Source organism: Synchiropus splendidus, chromosome 1 (assembly GCF_027744825.2).
Source record: "Synchiropus splendidus isolate RoL2022-P1 chromosome 1, RoL_Sspl_1.0, whole genome shotgun sequence".
Taxonomy (NCBI): Eukaryota; Metazoa; Chordata; class Actinopteri; order Syngnathiformes; family Callionymidae; genus Synchiropus; species Synchiropus splendidus.
In genome coordinates, this window is record NC_071334.1 from 66,952,917 (window position 1) to 66,969,931 (window position 17,015).

At 42.6% G+C, this 17,015-nt stretch overlaps 1 protein-coding gene across 1 annotated transcript; it reads right to left on the bottom strand.

The window, feature by feature from the left end:
* Positions 1–417: 417 nt before the first annotated feature.
* Positions 418–16,241, bottom strand: LOC128749015 (methyl-CpG-binding domain protein 5-like). Its single transcript, XM_053848192.1, has 10 exons — positions 16,126–16,241; positions 13,927–14,462; positions 11,973–12,075; positions 11,029–11,194; positions 8,559–10,916; positions 5,326–5,549; positions 4,111–5,244; positions 3,588–3,661; positions 3,153–3,228; positions 418–3,072 (listed from the first exon to the last, which is right to left on the bottom strand). The coding sequence occupies exons 2-10, from the start codon at positions 14,037–14,039 to the stop codon at positions 3,010–3,012; spliced, it is 4,311 nt and encodes a 1,436-aa protein (XP_053704167.1). The 5' UTR covers positions 14,040–14,462; positions 16,126–16,241; the 3' UTR covers positions 418–3,009.
* Between the last annotated feature and the right edge of the window lie 774 nt (positions 16,242–17,015).

Sequence of the window (17,015 nt, forward strand, 5' to 3'; positions counted from 1 at the left end):
AGACGGGCGGCGCGCACGAGGATGCGCAGAGGAGCGGTGCAATAGAAGCTCGCGCACGCCACTCTCCACTAAACTGACGTGACGTGTGCGCGCGCGCTGGAGCACCTAGGAGAATAATGCGCTCAGTTACGCTGGATTTCTACGTTTTCACATGATATTAAAGAGCAAAGCGTCCTTCACTCAATTGTTGCTATCTATCGCTGCGTATTTGCAGTGTTATTAAAACATTTTTATACAAATATTTGACTTAAATTGCAGTGCAACTATTCCTCCACTAGAGGGGTACAAAATGGTTAGAACGTAAATGCTGAGCTTGCAACTATAAGAAGACGCTTTGGGATCACGACTACTGCGATACATTATCAACGAGATCGTTTTCTATTACTGAAGGACTATTGACAGACAGACACAAAAGGGTTCAAGTAAGAGTGACTGGATTTTTAATATCTTAAAACATCTGTGCAACATTTTTCAAAATGTTACATCACTGCATGACCTGTAATGTCTCATAATATTTACAAAAAGATGCTGTGTACATTAAACCAATAATAAAAAAAAGCCCAAACAATCTTAAAGTAAGGGACTCTGACACACTATTTCTATCCCACATTAATTCCAAAAAGAAAAACAAAACAATCAAGTGCACATCATACATCACGCAAGTCTATTTAAAAATAAAAGTATATATTAGTGAGAAAATATATACTCAGTTACAAGTTAAAAAAAATACTGACAAACAAAAAGAGGGAAAAACTGCCTCACCTCAACACACAACGATAAAAAAAATAAAAACTGCACATGTCAAACACAAACTTTTGAACTCTTGACCATTAAAGATATGAATCCGTCACACACAGATGCCAATCACAAAGTCGGCTTCCTGCGTGTCATTGCACAAATAAACCAAAACAACACAGGCAGAATGAACTTTACCAAAAGAGCTTGTGTGTGTTCCTCACACATTTGACTCGGCAGGAAGAATCCTGACCAGTTTACAGTAAAACACTGAGGTTTGTGGAACACTGGAAATGGAAGACAGTTGATCACTCCTTTAACACGGATGTTAATTTTGAAAGTACTAAGATGTCTGCAAATAAATATTGATCAAAGAAACACACTGACATCTCGCCAACTGCTGGGGTTTGTGTCGCCAAAACAAGAAACAAAATGTCTCCTTTGATCATGCACATGACTGGAATATTTAAATAATGAAATAAGCAAAATACAGTACGAGATTTTTTAAATGTGTGCACATGAGTATTTTCAGAGCGTTTACATATCCTTAATAAAAGTAGTGTAGCTACAGCGGCACAACAATGAGCGTCCAGGAGAGTGAATGTGATCACTACAAATAAATTACTACTTCATGGATCTTTGTGAGACTGTTTTTATGATGAATTGCCGTTTCTGAAGCCGCCGATCGCCATATTGCACTTGAAATGATTTCAGGTTGTATCAGGAGGAGCGGCTGTGTGTGTTTTCATCCTGACGTCAGACACACACGAGGATGTCTTGAAACTTTGCACCATTTCAGATGTAGCAATGTATGAAGTGTTCAAACTGCATTTTTTGCTCATAAATAGCGTGGACTAATGTTTCCTTGAAATCTGTAACCAAAGTTTATAAATAACCAACTTTGATATGGAGTACTGTTAACCAAAAAAATAAAAACATGTACACATAAGGCTAGAGTTCTTAACTCTTGGTAGTATTATTGCCATCTACTGTATTTGTAAAGCATAAAATAAATATGGAGAACTGTACATCAATAATTTACATAAGAGAAATAAAAGATACATAAAGGCCCCTAAACGTGATACATGTTTCACCTGCCTGAACTTAGTGTTGTGTAAAACTTGATTTGTGACAAACATGAAACACAGAACAAGCAAGAACATATTCAGAACAAGCAAATGGCACCTGAGATGTTTGAAGAAAATCTCTGCCCTTTTGACACTTGTGACAAATTGCATTCCAATCTGCTTGGGGGAGATTCACGCCCTTTTTTTTAACACTGATCCAATATAATTTATGCAATATTTACGCTTGCTCCACCTGCTCAAGATCAAATTGAAATTAGCATTCTTAACTTGTTAGTTTCAAGCGACGGAAATGCAAGTTTGACACAAACGCTGCTGTTTTTAAGGTGAAATTTACATTCAATAATAGCAGGTTATCATTTTTCCAAACGTTTTTCCACACAAATTGAAAAGTGAAAAACAACAAAACAACCCACGGATTGCACAGTTGATGCACGGCGCAGATTACTTCCTAAATACTCTGCTGGTAAAGTTCATTCTGTTCTTCCAATACAATAATGAACAATGGTGCGAAGGGAGAACTTATAAAGTCATGCCCGCTCACTGTTCCCTTAGAAAAATAATAAAATTATAATGATAAAAAAACAGCACGTCTTACAATTCGTCATATAAAAGCTTTAGGCTGTATTTCTTATTTATCCTATGCATGCGGTCGTACGCAACCGCACTTCTGAATAAAAATCAAGACATTGGTACACTTCTTCTGTGTTGTTTTTGTACAATAAAAGATAAAATGTGCATTAAGTACGCTTGTACATGACAGTTTACAATATTTACATACAATTCTTAATAGCATGAAATTTCAGGATTATCTATATACATATTGAAAATGTATCAGAAATATTTGGACTGTCTATTTTTCTTAAATATGTAAGGTAACGCTCATAAGCTTTTGTTTTACTATTGTAGATTAGAAAAAAATAGTTAATTCAGTGAGCTGTAGACAAATTGCAACCATGAGGAGTTTTTTTTTCCCTATTTTTTTTGTTTTTTTTTGTTATAGCTCTACAGTTACAACTGCATCGGTGATTGGAGTCTCCAGCACCTTCAGTCATTAAGTCAAGTTGATATCATGGAACAAGAATGTACCACTACAAGTCCGAGTGTAGCACCTGTAAGAGAGCTCAGATCGCAACAAAGGCGGCGCGGGCCAAGTCTCTGAAGGCTTTGAGGGCCGACACATTCATTGTTATCTGGATATCTTTCTCCGTTTAGGTTTGGGAAGCTTCACCTGGCGGTCTCTGGATGGGATCTGAAGGCAGCAATAGAAACAGTCATTTCCACTTACACTTCACAAATCCTAACAGTGACATGTTGGAAAATGTTTCTTACCGTTCCCGACATCTTGTCGAGTTCACTCATGGCCTCGTGGATAGCAGCTTCCAAGTGATTATTCAGTTTCCCTGGCCTGTGGAACAACAACCATGTCATTTAAACAAACGCCACCTGAAAGCGATTTAATAACTCAACTCAAATCAAAATATTTGAAACAACAGTGTAAGCCTATTGATTCAACTCAGAATTGGAGTGGAATGGCCACTTCAGTGAATGCACATGATCTGCTTTTTGCTGTGAGTTGGAAGAAAAAAAAATTACAGCATAGTACCACACTGTACATGTGAAATATAATATTTTTATTGTTAAAACATTTCAGAGTCCTCATGACCCATCAGTGAAAAGCCAAATATCCAGTGGTACATGTTATGTGAAACCTCATTTTTATCCTGAAAACTCTTTGTAAAAGAGCACAAATGCAGGGTGACTTACTTCAGGCCTCTTTTAGCGGCACGGTCCAGTGCCTCCAAATCATGAGTTAGTGTTTTTAACTTTTCAGGCTCCACCTAAATGAGGCAAAAGGAAACTGTGAGACCAATTTCAGAAAATAATATGCAACAAATAATGGCAAAATCAACTATGAAAGGTGCTTTAACCAATGGACTGCAGTCATTACTACAACCCCTTTTTATCAGCTACCAGTCAATAAAATCTTAATTTCTCACTTATTCAGATATTTGATATGAAAGAAACAAGAATGTCTTGCAGTGTTCCACAATAGCAAACCACAAACCTTACTTCGGTTGAAAACTGTAGAGGAGTTTCACTTTCAAACCAGGCAAAACAGAGAATTCATGGGTAGTGTTAATGAATTACAAAACTTCAAACTAGTATATTGCTGCAAGGTACAAGCCATAAACCTAACATCAAAAACCTGAATTTATTTAGAGATAGATATTATAGTGAAATCGCATGCTTCTCTATTTAAATGACTTAATACAAGATCAGGACTCGCCTTAGCCTGTTCTCGCAGCTGCATCGCCGCAGCTGACACTTGCTCATCCCCAGCCAGCTTGGCAGGCCAAGGTGGAAAGCCCTTTAGCTGGCCCCAGACCAGCTCCCCCATATTGAAGGTCCTTGTCCTGTAGTGAAGTAGCTCTGAGGAGGGAGAGTCTGGATGCCGAAGGTCTTCCTCACTGCTTAGACTCTTTGTGTCTGAAGGGCTGGGAGCCATGCCGTTGAAGTGGCCATTGTAGTGGCTGTATTCTTTAGCAGTAGCCAGGGGTCCCTCTAGGCTAGTGGAGGAACTCGGTGACTGGTCGTCACCCGTCAGCTCCTGCCGTGAGGGTCCCAGCACCTCGCCATAACCCCGGGAGTTAAAATGTTGAGCGTTGCCATTGATGTGTGCACAGCGCTCCACAGTCTGCTCCAGGCGCTCTTTGTAGTTTGCTGGAGTCCGACTGCAGTTGTTGAAGCGATAGTTGTCCTCCAGGAAAGGTTTTCCATGAGCCATGGTAAGATTATGGTCATTGGAAGCATCAGCTGGACAAGGTGGGGCAGGAGCCAAGTTAGCAGCTCTCTCCATGCAAGGACTACTTCTTACTTGAGTGGAACACTCCAGAATCTCTTCGCCAACCCAGGCATTGCTATTGCTCTGAGAGTCGAAGGCTCCGGTGCAATTCGTCTCTGCATCCCACTGACCCCTGGGCGTGCCCCTGCTTGGAGAACGGAAGTAGTCGTTGACCTCTAGGCTATCTGGAGTGCTCTTCCCTGGATCCATGTTCTTCTGACCGCCTCCTGGCCTTGTCTGCCGTGCTCTGGCCTGTTGGGGTAACGCCTCCACATCTTGGTGCCCATGCAAAACAGCGCTGACTGTTTGGGGGAGATTAACCGGTTCCCCTATAGAGGCGGTGAAGGCACTCATGGCGCTCAGTGCAGGCACTGGGCTGGCCTGTGTGGTTCCACTAACTGTGGTCGTGATGGTGACATGCATTCCTTTGCTCGCTGCATCCACCACCGCTCTATAGATGGCATCCACAGACTCCGGGCCTCTGCTGGGTCCTCGGTCAGAGCCAGGTGTGCCCGCTCGTAAGCCGTCGTTCTGCAGCTGATGCCCCTCCCCATACTGAGAATGTGGCATCATCCCCTGCTATGAACACAACAGCAGATCTTCCATTAGTATGTTTTCGTCGGTCATGATTAGCAGAGCAGCTTTTCAAATGGGACCAACCTGGTAGTTCTGATAAAGGCACGCCATCGAGGCGGAGTTGCTGTTGTTGCTGCTGTCTGTATACTGGGGGTTGTCTGAGAAGTGCTGTTGGCTCTGGTAGCTTGGGTGGAAGGCCACTCCCTGCTGCATGCCCTGGACGATCTGCTGCTGGTACATCTGACCTCCAGCTGCATTGGCGTGAGTCTGCACACTGCCCAGGTTGTTGCCATGTGATGAAGGATTTCCTGAGGAATGGAGAGGAGACATGAGGTTTGCAATAATATCTAGACAAAATAGAGCCAAATTAACAACAGAAAAGCAAAAAAACAAATCCATGGTTTGAGTACAACCTTTTGCACAGCCGCTTAAAAGTTTCGTCTAAATATCCAACCTGTCAAACCATTTCCTCCACCATTCCACACATAATCTGAATTTTGTTTGTCAGTGTAACATCATGTGTCAGGGGAATGGATAACAGTCTTCGTAGATACAGATTCAATCAACATTTGGAATTTAATTAACCTGGACCAAAGGTGTTATGATCCATATATTTATTTGCTTTAAAAAAGTAGCCAATAGTCTCTAAGGTTTACTTCGCATTGATGACTAACCTCCTGTACATGCCACCAGCAAACCAAAGCGCATAGCATACAAGGACACAACACAAAGAAAACATATACCACAGACATATCAATGAATCAAGGGACAAGCTCCAAGCAATGTTATGCAGACAAAGCCGAGGCCTTATGCAGAATCTCTGCATCCCAGCGCTGTGTGTATGTGGGTGTGTGGACGGGTTGTGACTGGAGCAGCTGGTGCGATGCGACGTAGCTGAAGGGCAGCTGTGTGTGTTCACCATTTTTTTTCTCTTCTTTTCTTTCTTTCCCCCCACTCTCTCCTCTCAAGTGCTGGGAGCCATGGCGAGGCCAGCCCCTCCCCCCACTCCCCTCATCCTCCACAACTGCTATGATATAGTGACGGCTGTTGCCGAGGGAGGTTGCCATAGGAACCAAGTGATGATTGGTGGTGCTGTCCGCTGCCAGGAAGCGTGTTGGGGGAGCAGGCTGGTTCGATGAGGGGGTTAAGAGTGTCGCTGGTGTGATTCAGCTTTCTCAGGAGAGGGGGGCAGTCAGCTGGGTGACAGTGAGGCTAAGGAGGTTCGAATCAACTTTGGGGTATTTGTGTGTGAGCAGAAAGCCTTCAGAGCAAATTGTTAGTAGCCATGCGATTTCATTTCGTTTCTGGCAATATTATGCCGGCCATATTGTCTTCATTAAATTCATGCAGCCACTACTGGCTATTTATACAAGAAGTCAAGTCAATGAAAGACAATTTCAGCTATGATTGTCAACCAAGAAGGAAACAATCAGTCAAAAGCTTCATGATGCAACACTTAAAAGCTCCTTTGATTGACACAAAAGCAAAACTGAAGGTGCCAGATTCAGAGTCTAGCAGCAAAGCTCAATTAACTTGGTCAAATATTTCTGCCTCAAATGTGTTCAGCACTATAGAAGAGTATGGGGCAATTGCCAGTGACAAATGACCTCAGCTGCATTGCTAAGATTAATCTATGAGGGCATCTGTGTTTTCGAAATATACCCGAGACAATTCAAATAAATACGAAGGCTGGATGATTATGGCAAAAACATTATTATGAATATTTCTTATCAATATTGTAAAGCACATTATTTATGATGTTGAGGAAAATAAACGGGTATACACCCAGTGGCATGGGTGGGCAATTCGGGCCTCAAAGGGCCAGGTTGGTGCAGGTTTTGGTTCCAGCTGATCAAACCTACACATTTTAACCAATGAGGTTTCAGCTGAAACAAGCAACACCAGAATGACAATCATCTGATTACATGCCTAAGACATCTGATTTGAAAAAGGATGTCCTCTTGATTGACTAGAACAAAAACATGCACCGACCCTGCCACTGTCATTTTTAGCACGTGGCCCAAAAAACAACGCAAGCTGAGCTTGAAGGTCTAAATGTTATTCCACAAACAGTCAGAGGTCCAAACCAAGATTACTACACAATACTTATTATAAATACAGCCAAGACCTATTGTAAAACGTCAATTTACAGCCTAAACAAATCAATGTGAGCATTCGAGCAGCAGTTCAATTCGGAAAAATAGTTCCAATGTAATGTGAGATTGTGTCTGGCCTGAAGGGCTGATGCTTGGGAACAAAAGTTGGTAGATCATTAATGTGATATGTGACTTTATGTTAAATATTTTCGGATGATCCTGCTTTAATGTAAAATTTGATTCTGTTGCCAAAATAAAATGTGGCCATCATAGCCAGAAAAGCTTCTCATCACTTTCTGATGCACTAACACTCTAAACACTAGTCCAAACTCAGCTACACCAACAAGTCTTGTTTTCAAATTTTCACTTTTGAGAAATCAACTATTATGACAACACCTTGGTGTTGGGACACTTCTATGTGAAAGTATGACTATAGGGTGAGACCTCAAATTCAAGCCTGCTAAGGGAGCATTTCCCCATTTGTTTGGAAAGCTTTAATACTTTTTTTGTCTCGCACAACTATAGTAACAGTAATGACAACCAAAAGCAATCGCGCACCGCACACAATCATCATGCACATTTTCATACATGCCACGTGGGAACACTTTTCGCCTCAAGCTGCATCCAAAAATATGGATGTAATTAAAAAGAATATGATCCAGGGAGGCTGAGAATAGAAGACACCTTGGACAACCAGTCAGATTCTGCAATGCATTTTGGCACCAGATTTTTTTTTGCATGTGCCTGCCTTGACCATCAGACCACCATTTGTCAAACTGAAATTGATGATTTGCTTTAAACAAGAAATAGCATACAGTGGACAGTTATTAAGGAATGCACCACAGAACCTTCAGGTGTTGCTACTCAGGAATCCAAAATGTATTACTATTATTTAAGTCGTAACAGCCAAACTTTGAAACTGTTTAAAAGTGATACATTTTAACCAAAAGTACCAGTGCATGTTAATGTTCCATTTTACATTCTGACCTTCTGGCTTAGTAACATAAAAAGAAGTCAGACATATAGTATGTGTGACAATATCCTAAAGCTGCAATTATGAAAAAACAAAATCCTGCAGAAGACCATCGATTTCTGAACAAAAAGAGCATTGAATCGCCATTCACTTTGCATCCAAAACAAAACAGTGGTAGACAATTGTGACAGCGATATAAGTCAACACTTAAATGAAAGTGGTTCAGGATAGTAACTTAAGCATCTTACCTGTGTCAGACATGGTTTGGGTGGCACCACCATCTCCAGGTCCATGAGTCATGACCACCATATTTGTCCGAGTTACACCATGATGCAGGGTTTGCTGTGAGGGATGCGGTCCGGAATGGGACAAATGTGGAGGATTAGTGTTATGGCGTCCATGAGGCAAGCCATCGGGACCTATTGATCCACCCCCAGGGCCTACAGGCCCACAGTTACCCATGGCAGATGCCTGCATCTGGCCCCTCATATCTGAGAATACGCCAGGACGAGAGCCTTGGTGGCCTCCAGAGGTGTCCATGTTCTGGCAGTGTTGTAAAGTGTCGACAGGTGCGCGGAGCCTCTGCTGGGCAAGAAGATTTTGTTGTGCAACACCAGGGACAACTGAAGTGTTTTCTGTGTAGTGTTGCTGAACAGGGCCTTGAGGACCATGCCCCGAGCCTGGGCTGAGGCCTGGGCGATGGCTGTTCCCTGTGATATTATGAGAGCTCTGACAGCTCATAGACTGGAGTAGCTGGGCCATGGACGCGTTTGGAGGAAGGTTCCCCAAACGACCTACTTTTCGTAACTGCTCAGTGGCACTCGGACCGTGCACGGCTTGTCCTCCCATGCTTGATTTATTAAGCATGTTAAAAACCATATTGTTGCTGATTTCGTTACTAACTGATGCACTGCCCGATGAATGCTTGCGTTTTCGCATGGGGTCCCTCTGCTGGGCCATCAACTTGTCTCTCAGAGCTGCACGACCACTTTGCCCTTCAGGAGTGTTGAGTAATAAGTTGGAGTTTGGTGGGAGCATTGGGTTTAAAGTGCTGTGTCCCTCCAGGTTTCGAGAGCCACTCATAGTACTAGGATGACAACCACCCACTGCATTGACTCCACCACCACCACCTGCGATACCAACACCACTGCTAGACAACCCGACAGGGCCATTACTAGCAGCACCAAGTTTGTTTTGATTTGCTAGCTGTGCTTTGGCTGCCGCTGACAGGAGACTGCTAGCGGGGAAGGAAGCAGCATTTTGTTGGTTAAGGATCTGGTTGAGAGGCATCCCCAGGAGACCTGGGTGACCCTTTTGGGAAGCGCTGGGGGTGGCTAATGTGGAAGAGGCAGAGGTTGGTGAGTACATAGGATTGCTGTGCTGCTGGTTGCCAATTGAGTTTCCTATCCCAGACAGAAGTTGTGAGTCTTTGTACTGTTGAAGAGGGTCTGTTTTGTTTGTGGAGGGGCTGGAGGGCATTGCTGGCCTGGGTGAACCCATTGTTGACCTCGGGGACCGTGGAGGTACTTTAATGTTGCTACACTGGGCTTGATGTCCAGAGGGCATGGCAAAGTTCCCATGATCGGAGGAGGTTGAGGAGGAACGCGAACGATGAGGTGAAGCCTCCATCCTACCAATAGTGGGCCCTGCCATGTGAACAGGAGATGTGACGGGAGAAGGAGACATAGAAGACACTGGCCCACCTTGTTGGGTCCTTTGAACATGGCCTCCATGACCGACAGGACCGGGTTTTACAGTGGGTAAAGGTAAATTACTTGGCAAAGGAACAATGGCAGGTGGGGGTATGTTTACATTCATCATTGGTACCTGAGAGTGGATGTTCGGCTGGAAATTGGAGTTTGGGCCATTGTTTTGTGCCTGGCTAACAGGCTTGCTGGGAATGGGGTCTAAAATGCCTAATGGATCTTTTTCCGATGTCAACTGCCTTTTTTGTAGTGCACAGGGGTTTTGTGTCGGTGGCGGGGGTGGTACAGGATGAACTGCAGATGGTGTTTTATGGTGAAATGATGTCCGGGGCATATCCAGACCTGGGGGAAAGTTCACACGTGACAGGTTCATGACAGGGCTTTTGGCAGTGGCCGTAGGGGAGAGGGGTGTACTAGTCCTTCCTGTCATGGCACATGATGACTGGCCAAGAGGAGAGCCATGAAGCATCATGCTAGGGGGAGAAAGAGGTGTCCTTAAATTCCCATGAATCGAGGCTGAACCAGGACTTCCAGCTCCTGGGAACCCACACGTATTGGTCCTTGTAAAGCCATCTGGGCTGCCCAACGTGTCGCCACTGGGAGATGGTGGGGGAGGAGGGCTTAACATACCACCGTAGCCTGCCCGATAAGGAGATTTTGGGCCTGGCTCACCACCTACTGGCCGTTGTGGTCTTGAATACCCGTGATAGTGATCTGGTTGATGGGCTCCGCTTATATCTGGCGATGGATACATCCGTGATGGGTGCTGTTGTCCAGCTCCTATCATTATCTTGAATGGATTCTTACAGTCGGAGCCAGCGGTTACTGTGCCATCTGGGGGTTTAGTCCTTATTGAACGCTGTGTTGAAGGATGTGCTGTTGCCACCACTGTTGATGTACCTAGAGGAGATACACCTGCTATTAATATCAGGTAGGCTATTGAGGAAGCGAAAAACAGTTGATATGTCACACGGTATTTAGGTTAGTAGCATAATTGATACACTGGTCATACCTCCCCCAGTACTCGCGAGAGGTGGATGAGTCTCCATGCTCTTGTGTAACGTAGCCACAGCCAGAAGCTTTCTCTTGTGAATACAGAGTTTGGTCACATCTTCATCTGCTTTCACATCCTCTGCTGTTCTCTGTTTCACAGCTGCACCAGGGTCGAAGTTAAAGACCTGCAGGAGAGGGACAAACAGTAATTCAACGATTGGGAGCAATCCGCTAACACAGAGGGTATATAATAGTGATACAGACCCATTGGGCAAGAATTACACATCTTTTCATATTTCCTTATGAAACATCAGAAGTCACGTGTATTTTGTAAGTAGACATTGATCTCATTATCAACAAAATTATACAAATCACAATTTGATACAATGTTTTTTTCCCCACTTATCGCTTACATCAGGACCAAATATTTTTTTAATTGAATAAATATATAAAATATATACTCACTAACCAGAAATAAACTCGAATTTAGGAGGGAATGTAAACATACTTATCATACAGTACATTAACACCAGTCAAACATGTCAAACTCCTTAAAAAAATGACTTAAACAGGTTATTTAAGCTAGAGGGGTTGGACAAAATAATGGAAACACCTTAATGCTTTAAGGTACCTAAATTGAATATTTAGTCATTGATATCTACTCCTTCAAATTTCACAGTTCACCTGACACCTAAGTGCTCGCTCGCTCCTAACTTAGATGTGTTTTGGATCCTAATGACACCACGAGCAATGCTATATGCTAACCACTAGCATTGCATGTGAAGCGAAAAGATTTTGTGCTCGCACAAAAGATGAGAGAGGCATGTATCATTTCTTCTATAATCTGGTCAGAGGGAATAGGAGTGGCATGTTCCTTCAATTATGGTTACACAATTAACAAAAAGAATTTGAACCGCTTTCAAAAACACACAGCAACAAAATGGAAATAGAGAGGATGAATACCTTGTGGAGGATAAGTGGGCACTCCAGACCACATTTGCAGGTTCCATCTGTAAGAAGGTAGGTCTTTACCTGCTCCAAACTGGACAGCACTGAACCACTAGGACTGGACATAGAAACACAAAAATGAGCAAGCTGGTTAATAACTGAAACATAAATGAGAAAATGACATTTTTATTAAACCAATATTAAATTAAATTAAATTAAAATTGTCAATAACTTCATTAAGCCATTGAGTGCGATTGCTGCGGTTTGTCACGGTTTACATGCAGCAGAGACAGAACCAAAAATGTACTGAATAAAACTTTAAAAAGGAATACATGCTAACAACTAGCAAAGAGATGGTCGGAGAACGGTATATCCTGCACAGCAATTGTGTCAAATGATTAACACATTTAACTAAAGTGGGCGAGGCTCAGTTCAACTCAGTCATCATCCAGGCACATTCAAAACTGCAGAGAGCTGTGAAGGGACTGTGGACCGAAATAAACAAGGATACCTTTTCACAATACAGTTTAATACTGGAGAAGTCATGGTCATCACTTTTTTCTGTCTGTTCTCTATGTATCACCAGAACAATTGTTTGAGAAGCTGTAGTTCGAAAAGAGCGTACACTATCAAGGAGAACCTTAGTGTGAGGGGTGTTGAGGTCGGGAGTAAATTCACTCATCGAATGTGTGTATTATGACGTCACCAGGCGCAGATAATGATGATGGCTGGGCATCAGCATCTACAGCAGGACTGTGAACATCCGTGCTGCATGCAGCGCTATTCACACTGTATTTTCTCCTGCATTTTCTGCTATGCTTTTTCCATTCCATTCACCGTACCACCATCACAGTGTTTTGACCAAGAATCGGCTCTAGAATGTGCTTCTTGTGGAGCTGTCACGGCGAGTGGACAAACTGTCACTAAATGCACAAGCACCGTTGGCAACCGCCTCAGTCACTTTCTGTCCTGCTGTATGATCTTCATCTGAGTGTGAATATTACACTCCTGAATCTGATAAAGTCTCATTCACTCTCTTGCTCTCTGTTTAGCTCCTACAGCATATCGAAAACCGCCCATGTCTCTGCAACCGGAATTTGTTTTCGAACTACATGGCTTCAAAACACTCCTCGTACATTGCATACAGGTGCCTGCCATCTGCTTCTGTGAAGTAGTAACTACACCAGGCATCACATTTACAGATTGGCTTGTCTAAATGCCACAATACTGCCTGTCATAAGTTTGAGGCATCAACCGTGTACAGATGTTGGTGTGCTAGTGTGTACCAGTGAAACTGGTCCCAACTACCAGACACTGTTTTGGCTATTCACTGGTTTTAAAGTTTATGGAAGAATTCACATTGTCGCAAGTGTTTTTTGGTATGATGACTCATAAACTACTTGTAGCGTCAAATTTTGTGAAAAAAGGAAATCATGTTACAACACAGCCATTTCTGAGGCACAGCATAATAACAATGCAGTAATAAACAGAATAACCGATTACTGAAAAGGGGCTGCAGCAATCGAGCATGGAAGGATCTCATAGAGGGCATCAACCAAATAAGTTTATTGAAGTAGTAGCTTTAATCTAAGCCATTGACTTGTCATTACTGCATCATTGTATATGTTTTCTTGAAAGCTAAGAGTAAGTTGTTTTTAAGTGTTGTCAGGAAACTAAAATACAGCAAGAATAATGTGTTATCATTTATTTCTCCAGCTCACCATGATCCTGTTGAATAAGAGAGAGTAGGACAACACAACAAAAAGCATCTCTAAAAAAGAGTTGACCTTTGCTGGCTATGTAAGACTGTCTTACGACAACAGACTACAGGCGAAAAGCTGCATCAGCATAGCAAAATCATCATTACAGATCACCAAAATAATTAAAGTGGTGTTTTAAGCTCCATATAAAATTCTTAATTTTAAAGCTTTTTCTCAATGAGAAATAATTGGAAAATCCAAGTTCTCACCTTATGTATATGACCCCTCCACTGTGTTCCCCCTTGCGTTGCCAGCCGATGGGGACCTGGACAGGGACAACCTGTCTTTCATCCCCTGCTTCACAGTCCTTTCCTCCATTCATCGCTCCACTGGTTTAATGCTCAACACCTCAGAGGTATGTTTATCAAGCATCAACCAGTGTCTCTCGGATGCACGCCATGTTTGTCTTTCAATGCCGTGATTGAAGTGGGAGAATGAAGGCCAGGACTGTTCTCTCACGTGGGAATCTGCACTCAATTGGAGCCGCTAAAATAGTGGGTGGTCGGGTAGGGTGAGGCAAGCTCACGGGAGACCCTACCCTTTTAGGTGCTTCATATCTACAGTGCTGAAGAGCACACGGAGTTCCATTACTGCATCTTATCCTTCAGAGCCATTGGACACTGATAGATGCTGGTCAGAAGGCGGTGGGCACTGTCCTTTATGCAAATTAGCTCAGTGGAACAAGTAAAGCTCCTTCAACATGTTGGTTCCCACAGGCAGGTGTGTAGTATTATTCCCATGGTCTCTGCAAGTGTGAAACAGGACAAATAAGTTATTTGGTTATTTTATTAAAGCACCATTTCCATAACATACAATAATACATAATGGGATCAAGCCAGAAACAATATATATATATTGTGGCAGGACAAAACGGTCCGGAGTCGCTGGTTGAGAACGTGATGTTTTTTATTGTCTCTCGGGCCACAACACTTCAACACGTTTCCCCGCACAGCCTCTATCTATACCCTCGGTCAGGACCCTACCCATCATACCTCTGGGTGAGAGGCCACACCTACCGAGTGCCCACCACAATATATATATATATATGACTGTCTTACAAACATCGCCACTGAGGATGAGAAAATGAGGCGTGGTAAAAAGTCACAGTGTCACCTCACCGTGGACTACAGGCATTTTTAGTTATTACTATGTTTGTACCCAAACCAAACATTTGGATCTGAACCTCAGGTAAAGCACCTACAGTGCGCTTTTCTATAGCAGACACATGGATCGGATGAAAGAGATAAAATATTTAATCACATTGAGACAAACCAGGTAATCATCTGTTAAGGAGTTGAAGTACTATCGGTACAGTGAATACATCTGTATAATGAAATGTGTGACACAAACATACCCTACAAAAACAGTACGCCATAGGGTTTCACGTTTCTTCCTTTTTATTTATTTAATCACAACAACTTTTGATAGTTTCTTGAAGAAAGTACAACAATTCCTATTGATGGACTCCTCAATATATTAAAGCTGAGATCAAAAGACAAACAAATGTCACTCATGACGAATACTTCAACGAGTTATCCAACTTGCTTGTTGCCTGACTGGAGGTGACCCTCAAATTATGTCAGCATCCAACTCCGTACATTCACCCATGGAGCATATATTGCAGTCACTCACATCATAATAGACGAAATCTCGGGAGGATGACGCGTCGTGTAATTTGTCACGCTGTTTCTCACAGTTTGAACTCTTAAGATTAACCATGAATGACCTAAACCCGTAGCAATAAATGGATGTCGCCCCTGTGTGTCCACGGTACAAGGTACCAGAATATTAGATGAAAGCTAATTAACCAGGTGAACATGACCCTCTCGGTTGTGTTATTAACGCGGATAATTTCTATGTTTGAAAAGTAATTGGTGTACAACGGGCTCTAAAACAATTTCGGAGTGCTTGACGGGTGATCCGATGGGAGAGTCGACGTAAACAAGGCAAAGCAGTCCCTGTTTTTAACCACTGGACGAAGCATCTGAACTAGCCTAAGGTTAGCACACCAAGCGTCAGCTGTCCAGATACGATCCACGCCGAATTGTATCAGAAGGCTCGTGGAGAACTCGGAAGTAACAAGCGAACTATACGCGTTGTTGGACGCGGGGAGCAACCGTTCTCCAAACCGCGACCTGAAATGGTCGAAAAAGCGCACAGGGCCTCGTCAGGTTTCGAACCAAGGTGCAGGCCGTGCTAACACGGCTCAGCTTAGCATGCTAAGCTAACCCGTTGCGTTTGCAGAGAGAAGGGGGGAGACGCTTTTCAACCTTGTCTGCGTCAAAGAACTCCGTAAACACCCCGTTTGAACCCCTGCACGCACGCCCGTGCCATAGCGATGGCGCCGACTCAAAACAGTATTTTTAAGAGTTAAGAAACGGCGATAATCGTGAAAAGAAGGTGCCTACCATTAGTTCTCTGCCTCTGCTGCTGCTTCTACACTGGGATATTGGAAATGATGGAGAGCCGCAAGGCGCATGCTCCGCAGTGGCAGCCAGCAGATGGGAGAGGTGATGAACTCCCTTCATTGAGCCAGAGGATGGGAATACCATGATACCTTCATTCAATACAAACATATTTAGTATATAGTTCCGGTGATTATTAGTTTCTATATCTATTTGTCATTGCCAGTTGTATAAAACCTTTTTTGAATGTCTTGCAATTTGGTGCAGAGAATATAGCTCAGCCAAGTCAAGTATCCATAATAATAATAATAACAATAGTAACAATAATAATTATAATAATAATAAGAACAACACCAAGAAGAAGAAGACGCTAACACTGCTGTGATATGATGTCGTCTGTTATGTATGTACGTACCTTAAGAATCATTGAAGGTGCACACTTGTTCATACTATCAGAATACCATGAAATATTTTTTAGCACTTTTTAAAAAAATCTTAATCTGCTTCTTTTTTTTTTTTCACATTGTACATAGCCCACTTCCATGTCCGTCTTTATGTGCACTATGCGCATAGTCTTCCTTTACTCTTTCCTACACTGTATGTTCAAAAAAAGGAGTATTTGGTAGAGTATTTTGTATCTTGCATTTTATATTTTACATTTTTATATTTATATTTTTGTTGTTTACAGAGCATGTTAAGTTATGAACAAAAGTTACCTGAGGATTCATAACGTTTTTCTTCTTCTGGTTCTGGTCCTGAAATTCAGTCAGGTGTCTATGGTGTCCTCAAATAAGCTCCTTCACATTTAATGCAGGCAGTCAAGCTACCTTTTTAAGCTATTTATTATCGATTGCTGAAGAGAGAAAAGGACAGAGAGAGAGAGAGAGAGAGAG

Coding starts and splice junctions, on each gene's coding strand:
- LOC128749015 (XM_053848192.1), bottom strand. CDS start 14,039: ATGAATGGAGGAAAGGACTGTGAAGCAGGGGATGAAAGACAGGTTGTC. Junction 10,917..11,028: donor TCTCGCGAGTACTGGGGGAG/GTATGACCAGTG, acceptor TATCTCCTCTAG/GTACATCAACAGTGGTGGCA. Junction 3,662..4,110: donor AGCTGCGAGAACAGGCTAAG/GCGAGTCCTGAT, acceptor TGCCTCATTTAG/GTGGAGCCTGAAAAGTTAAA.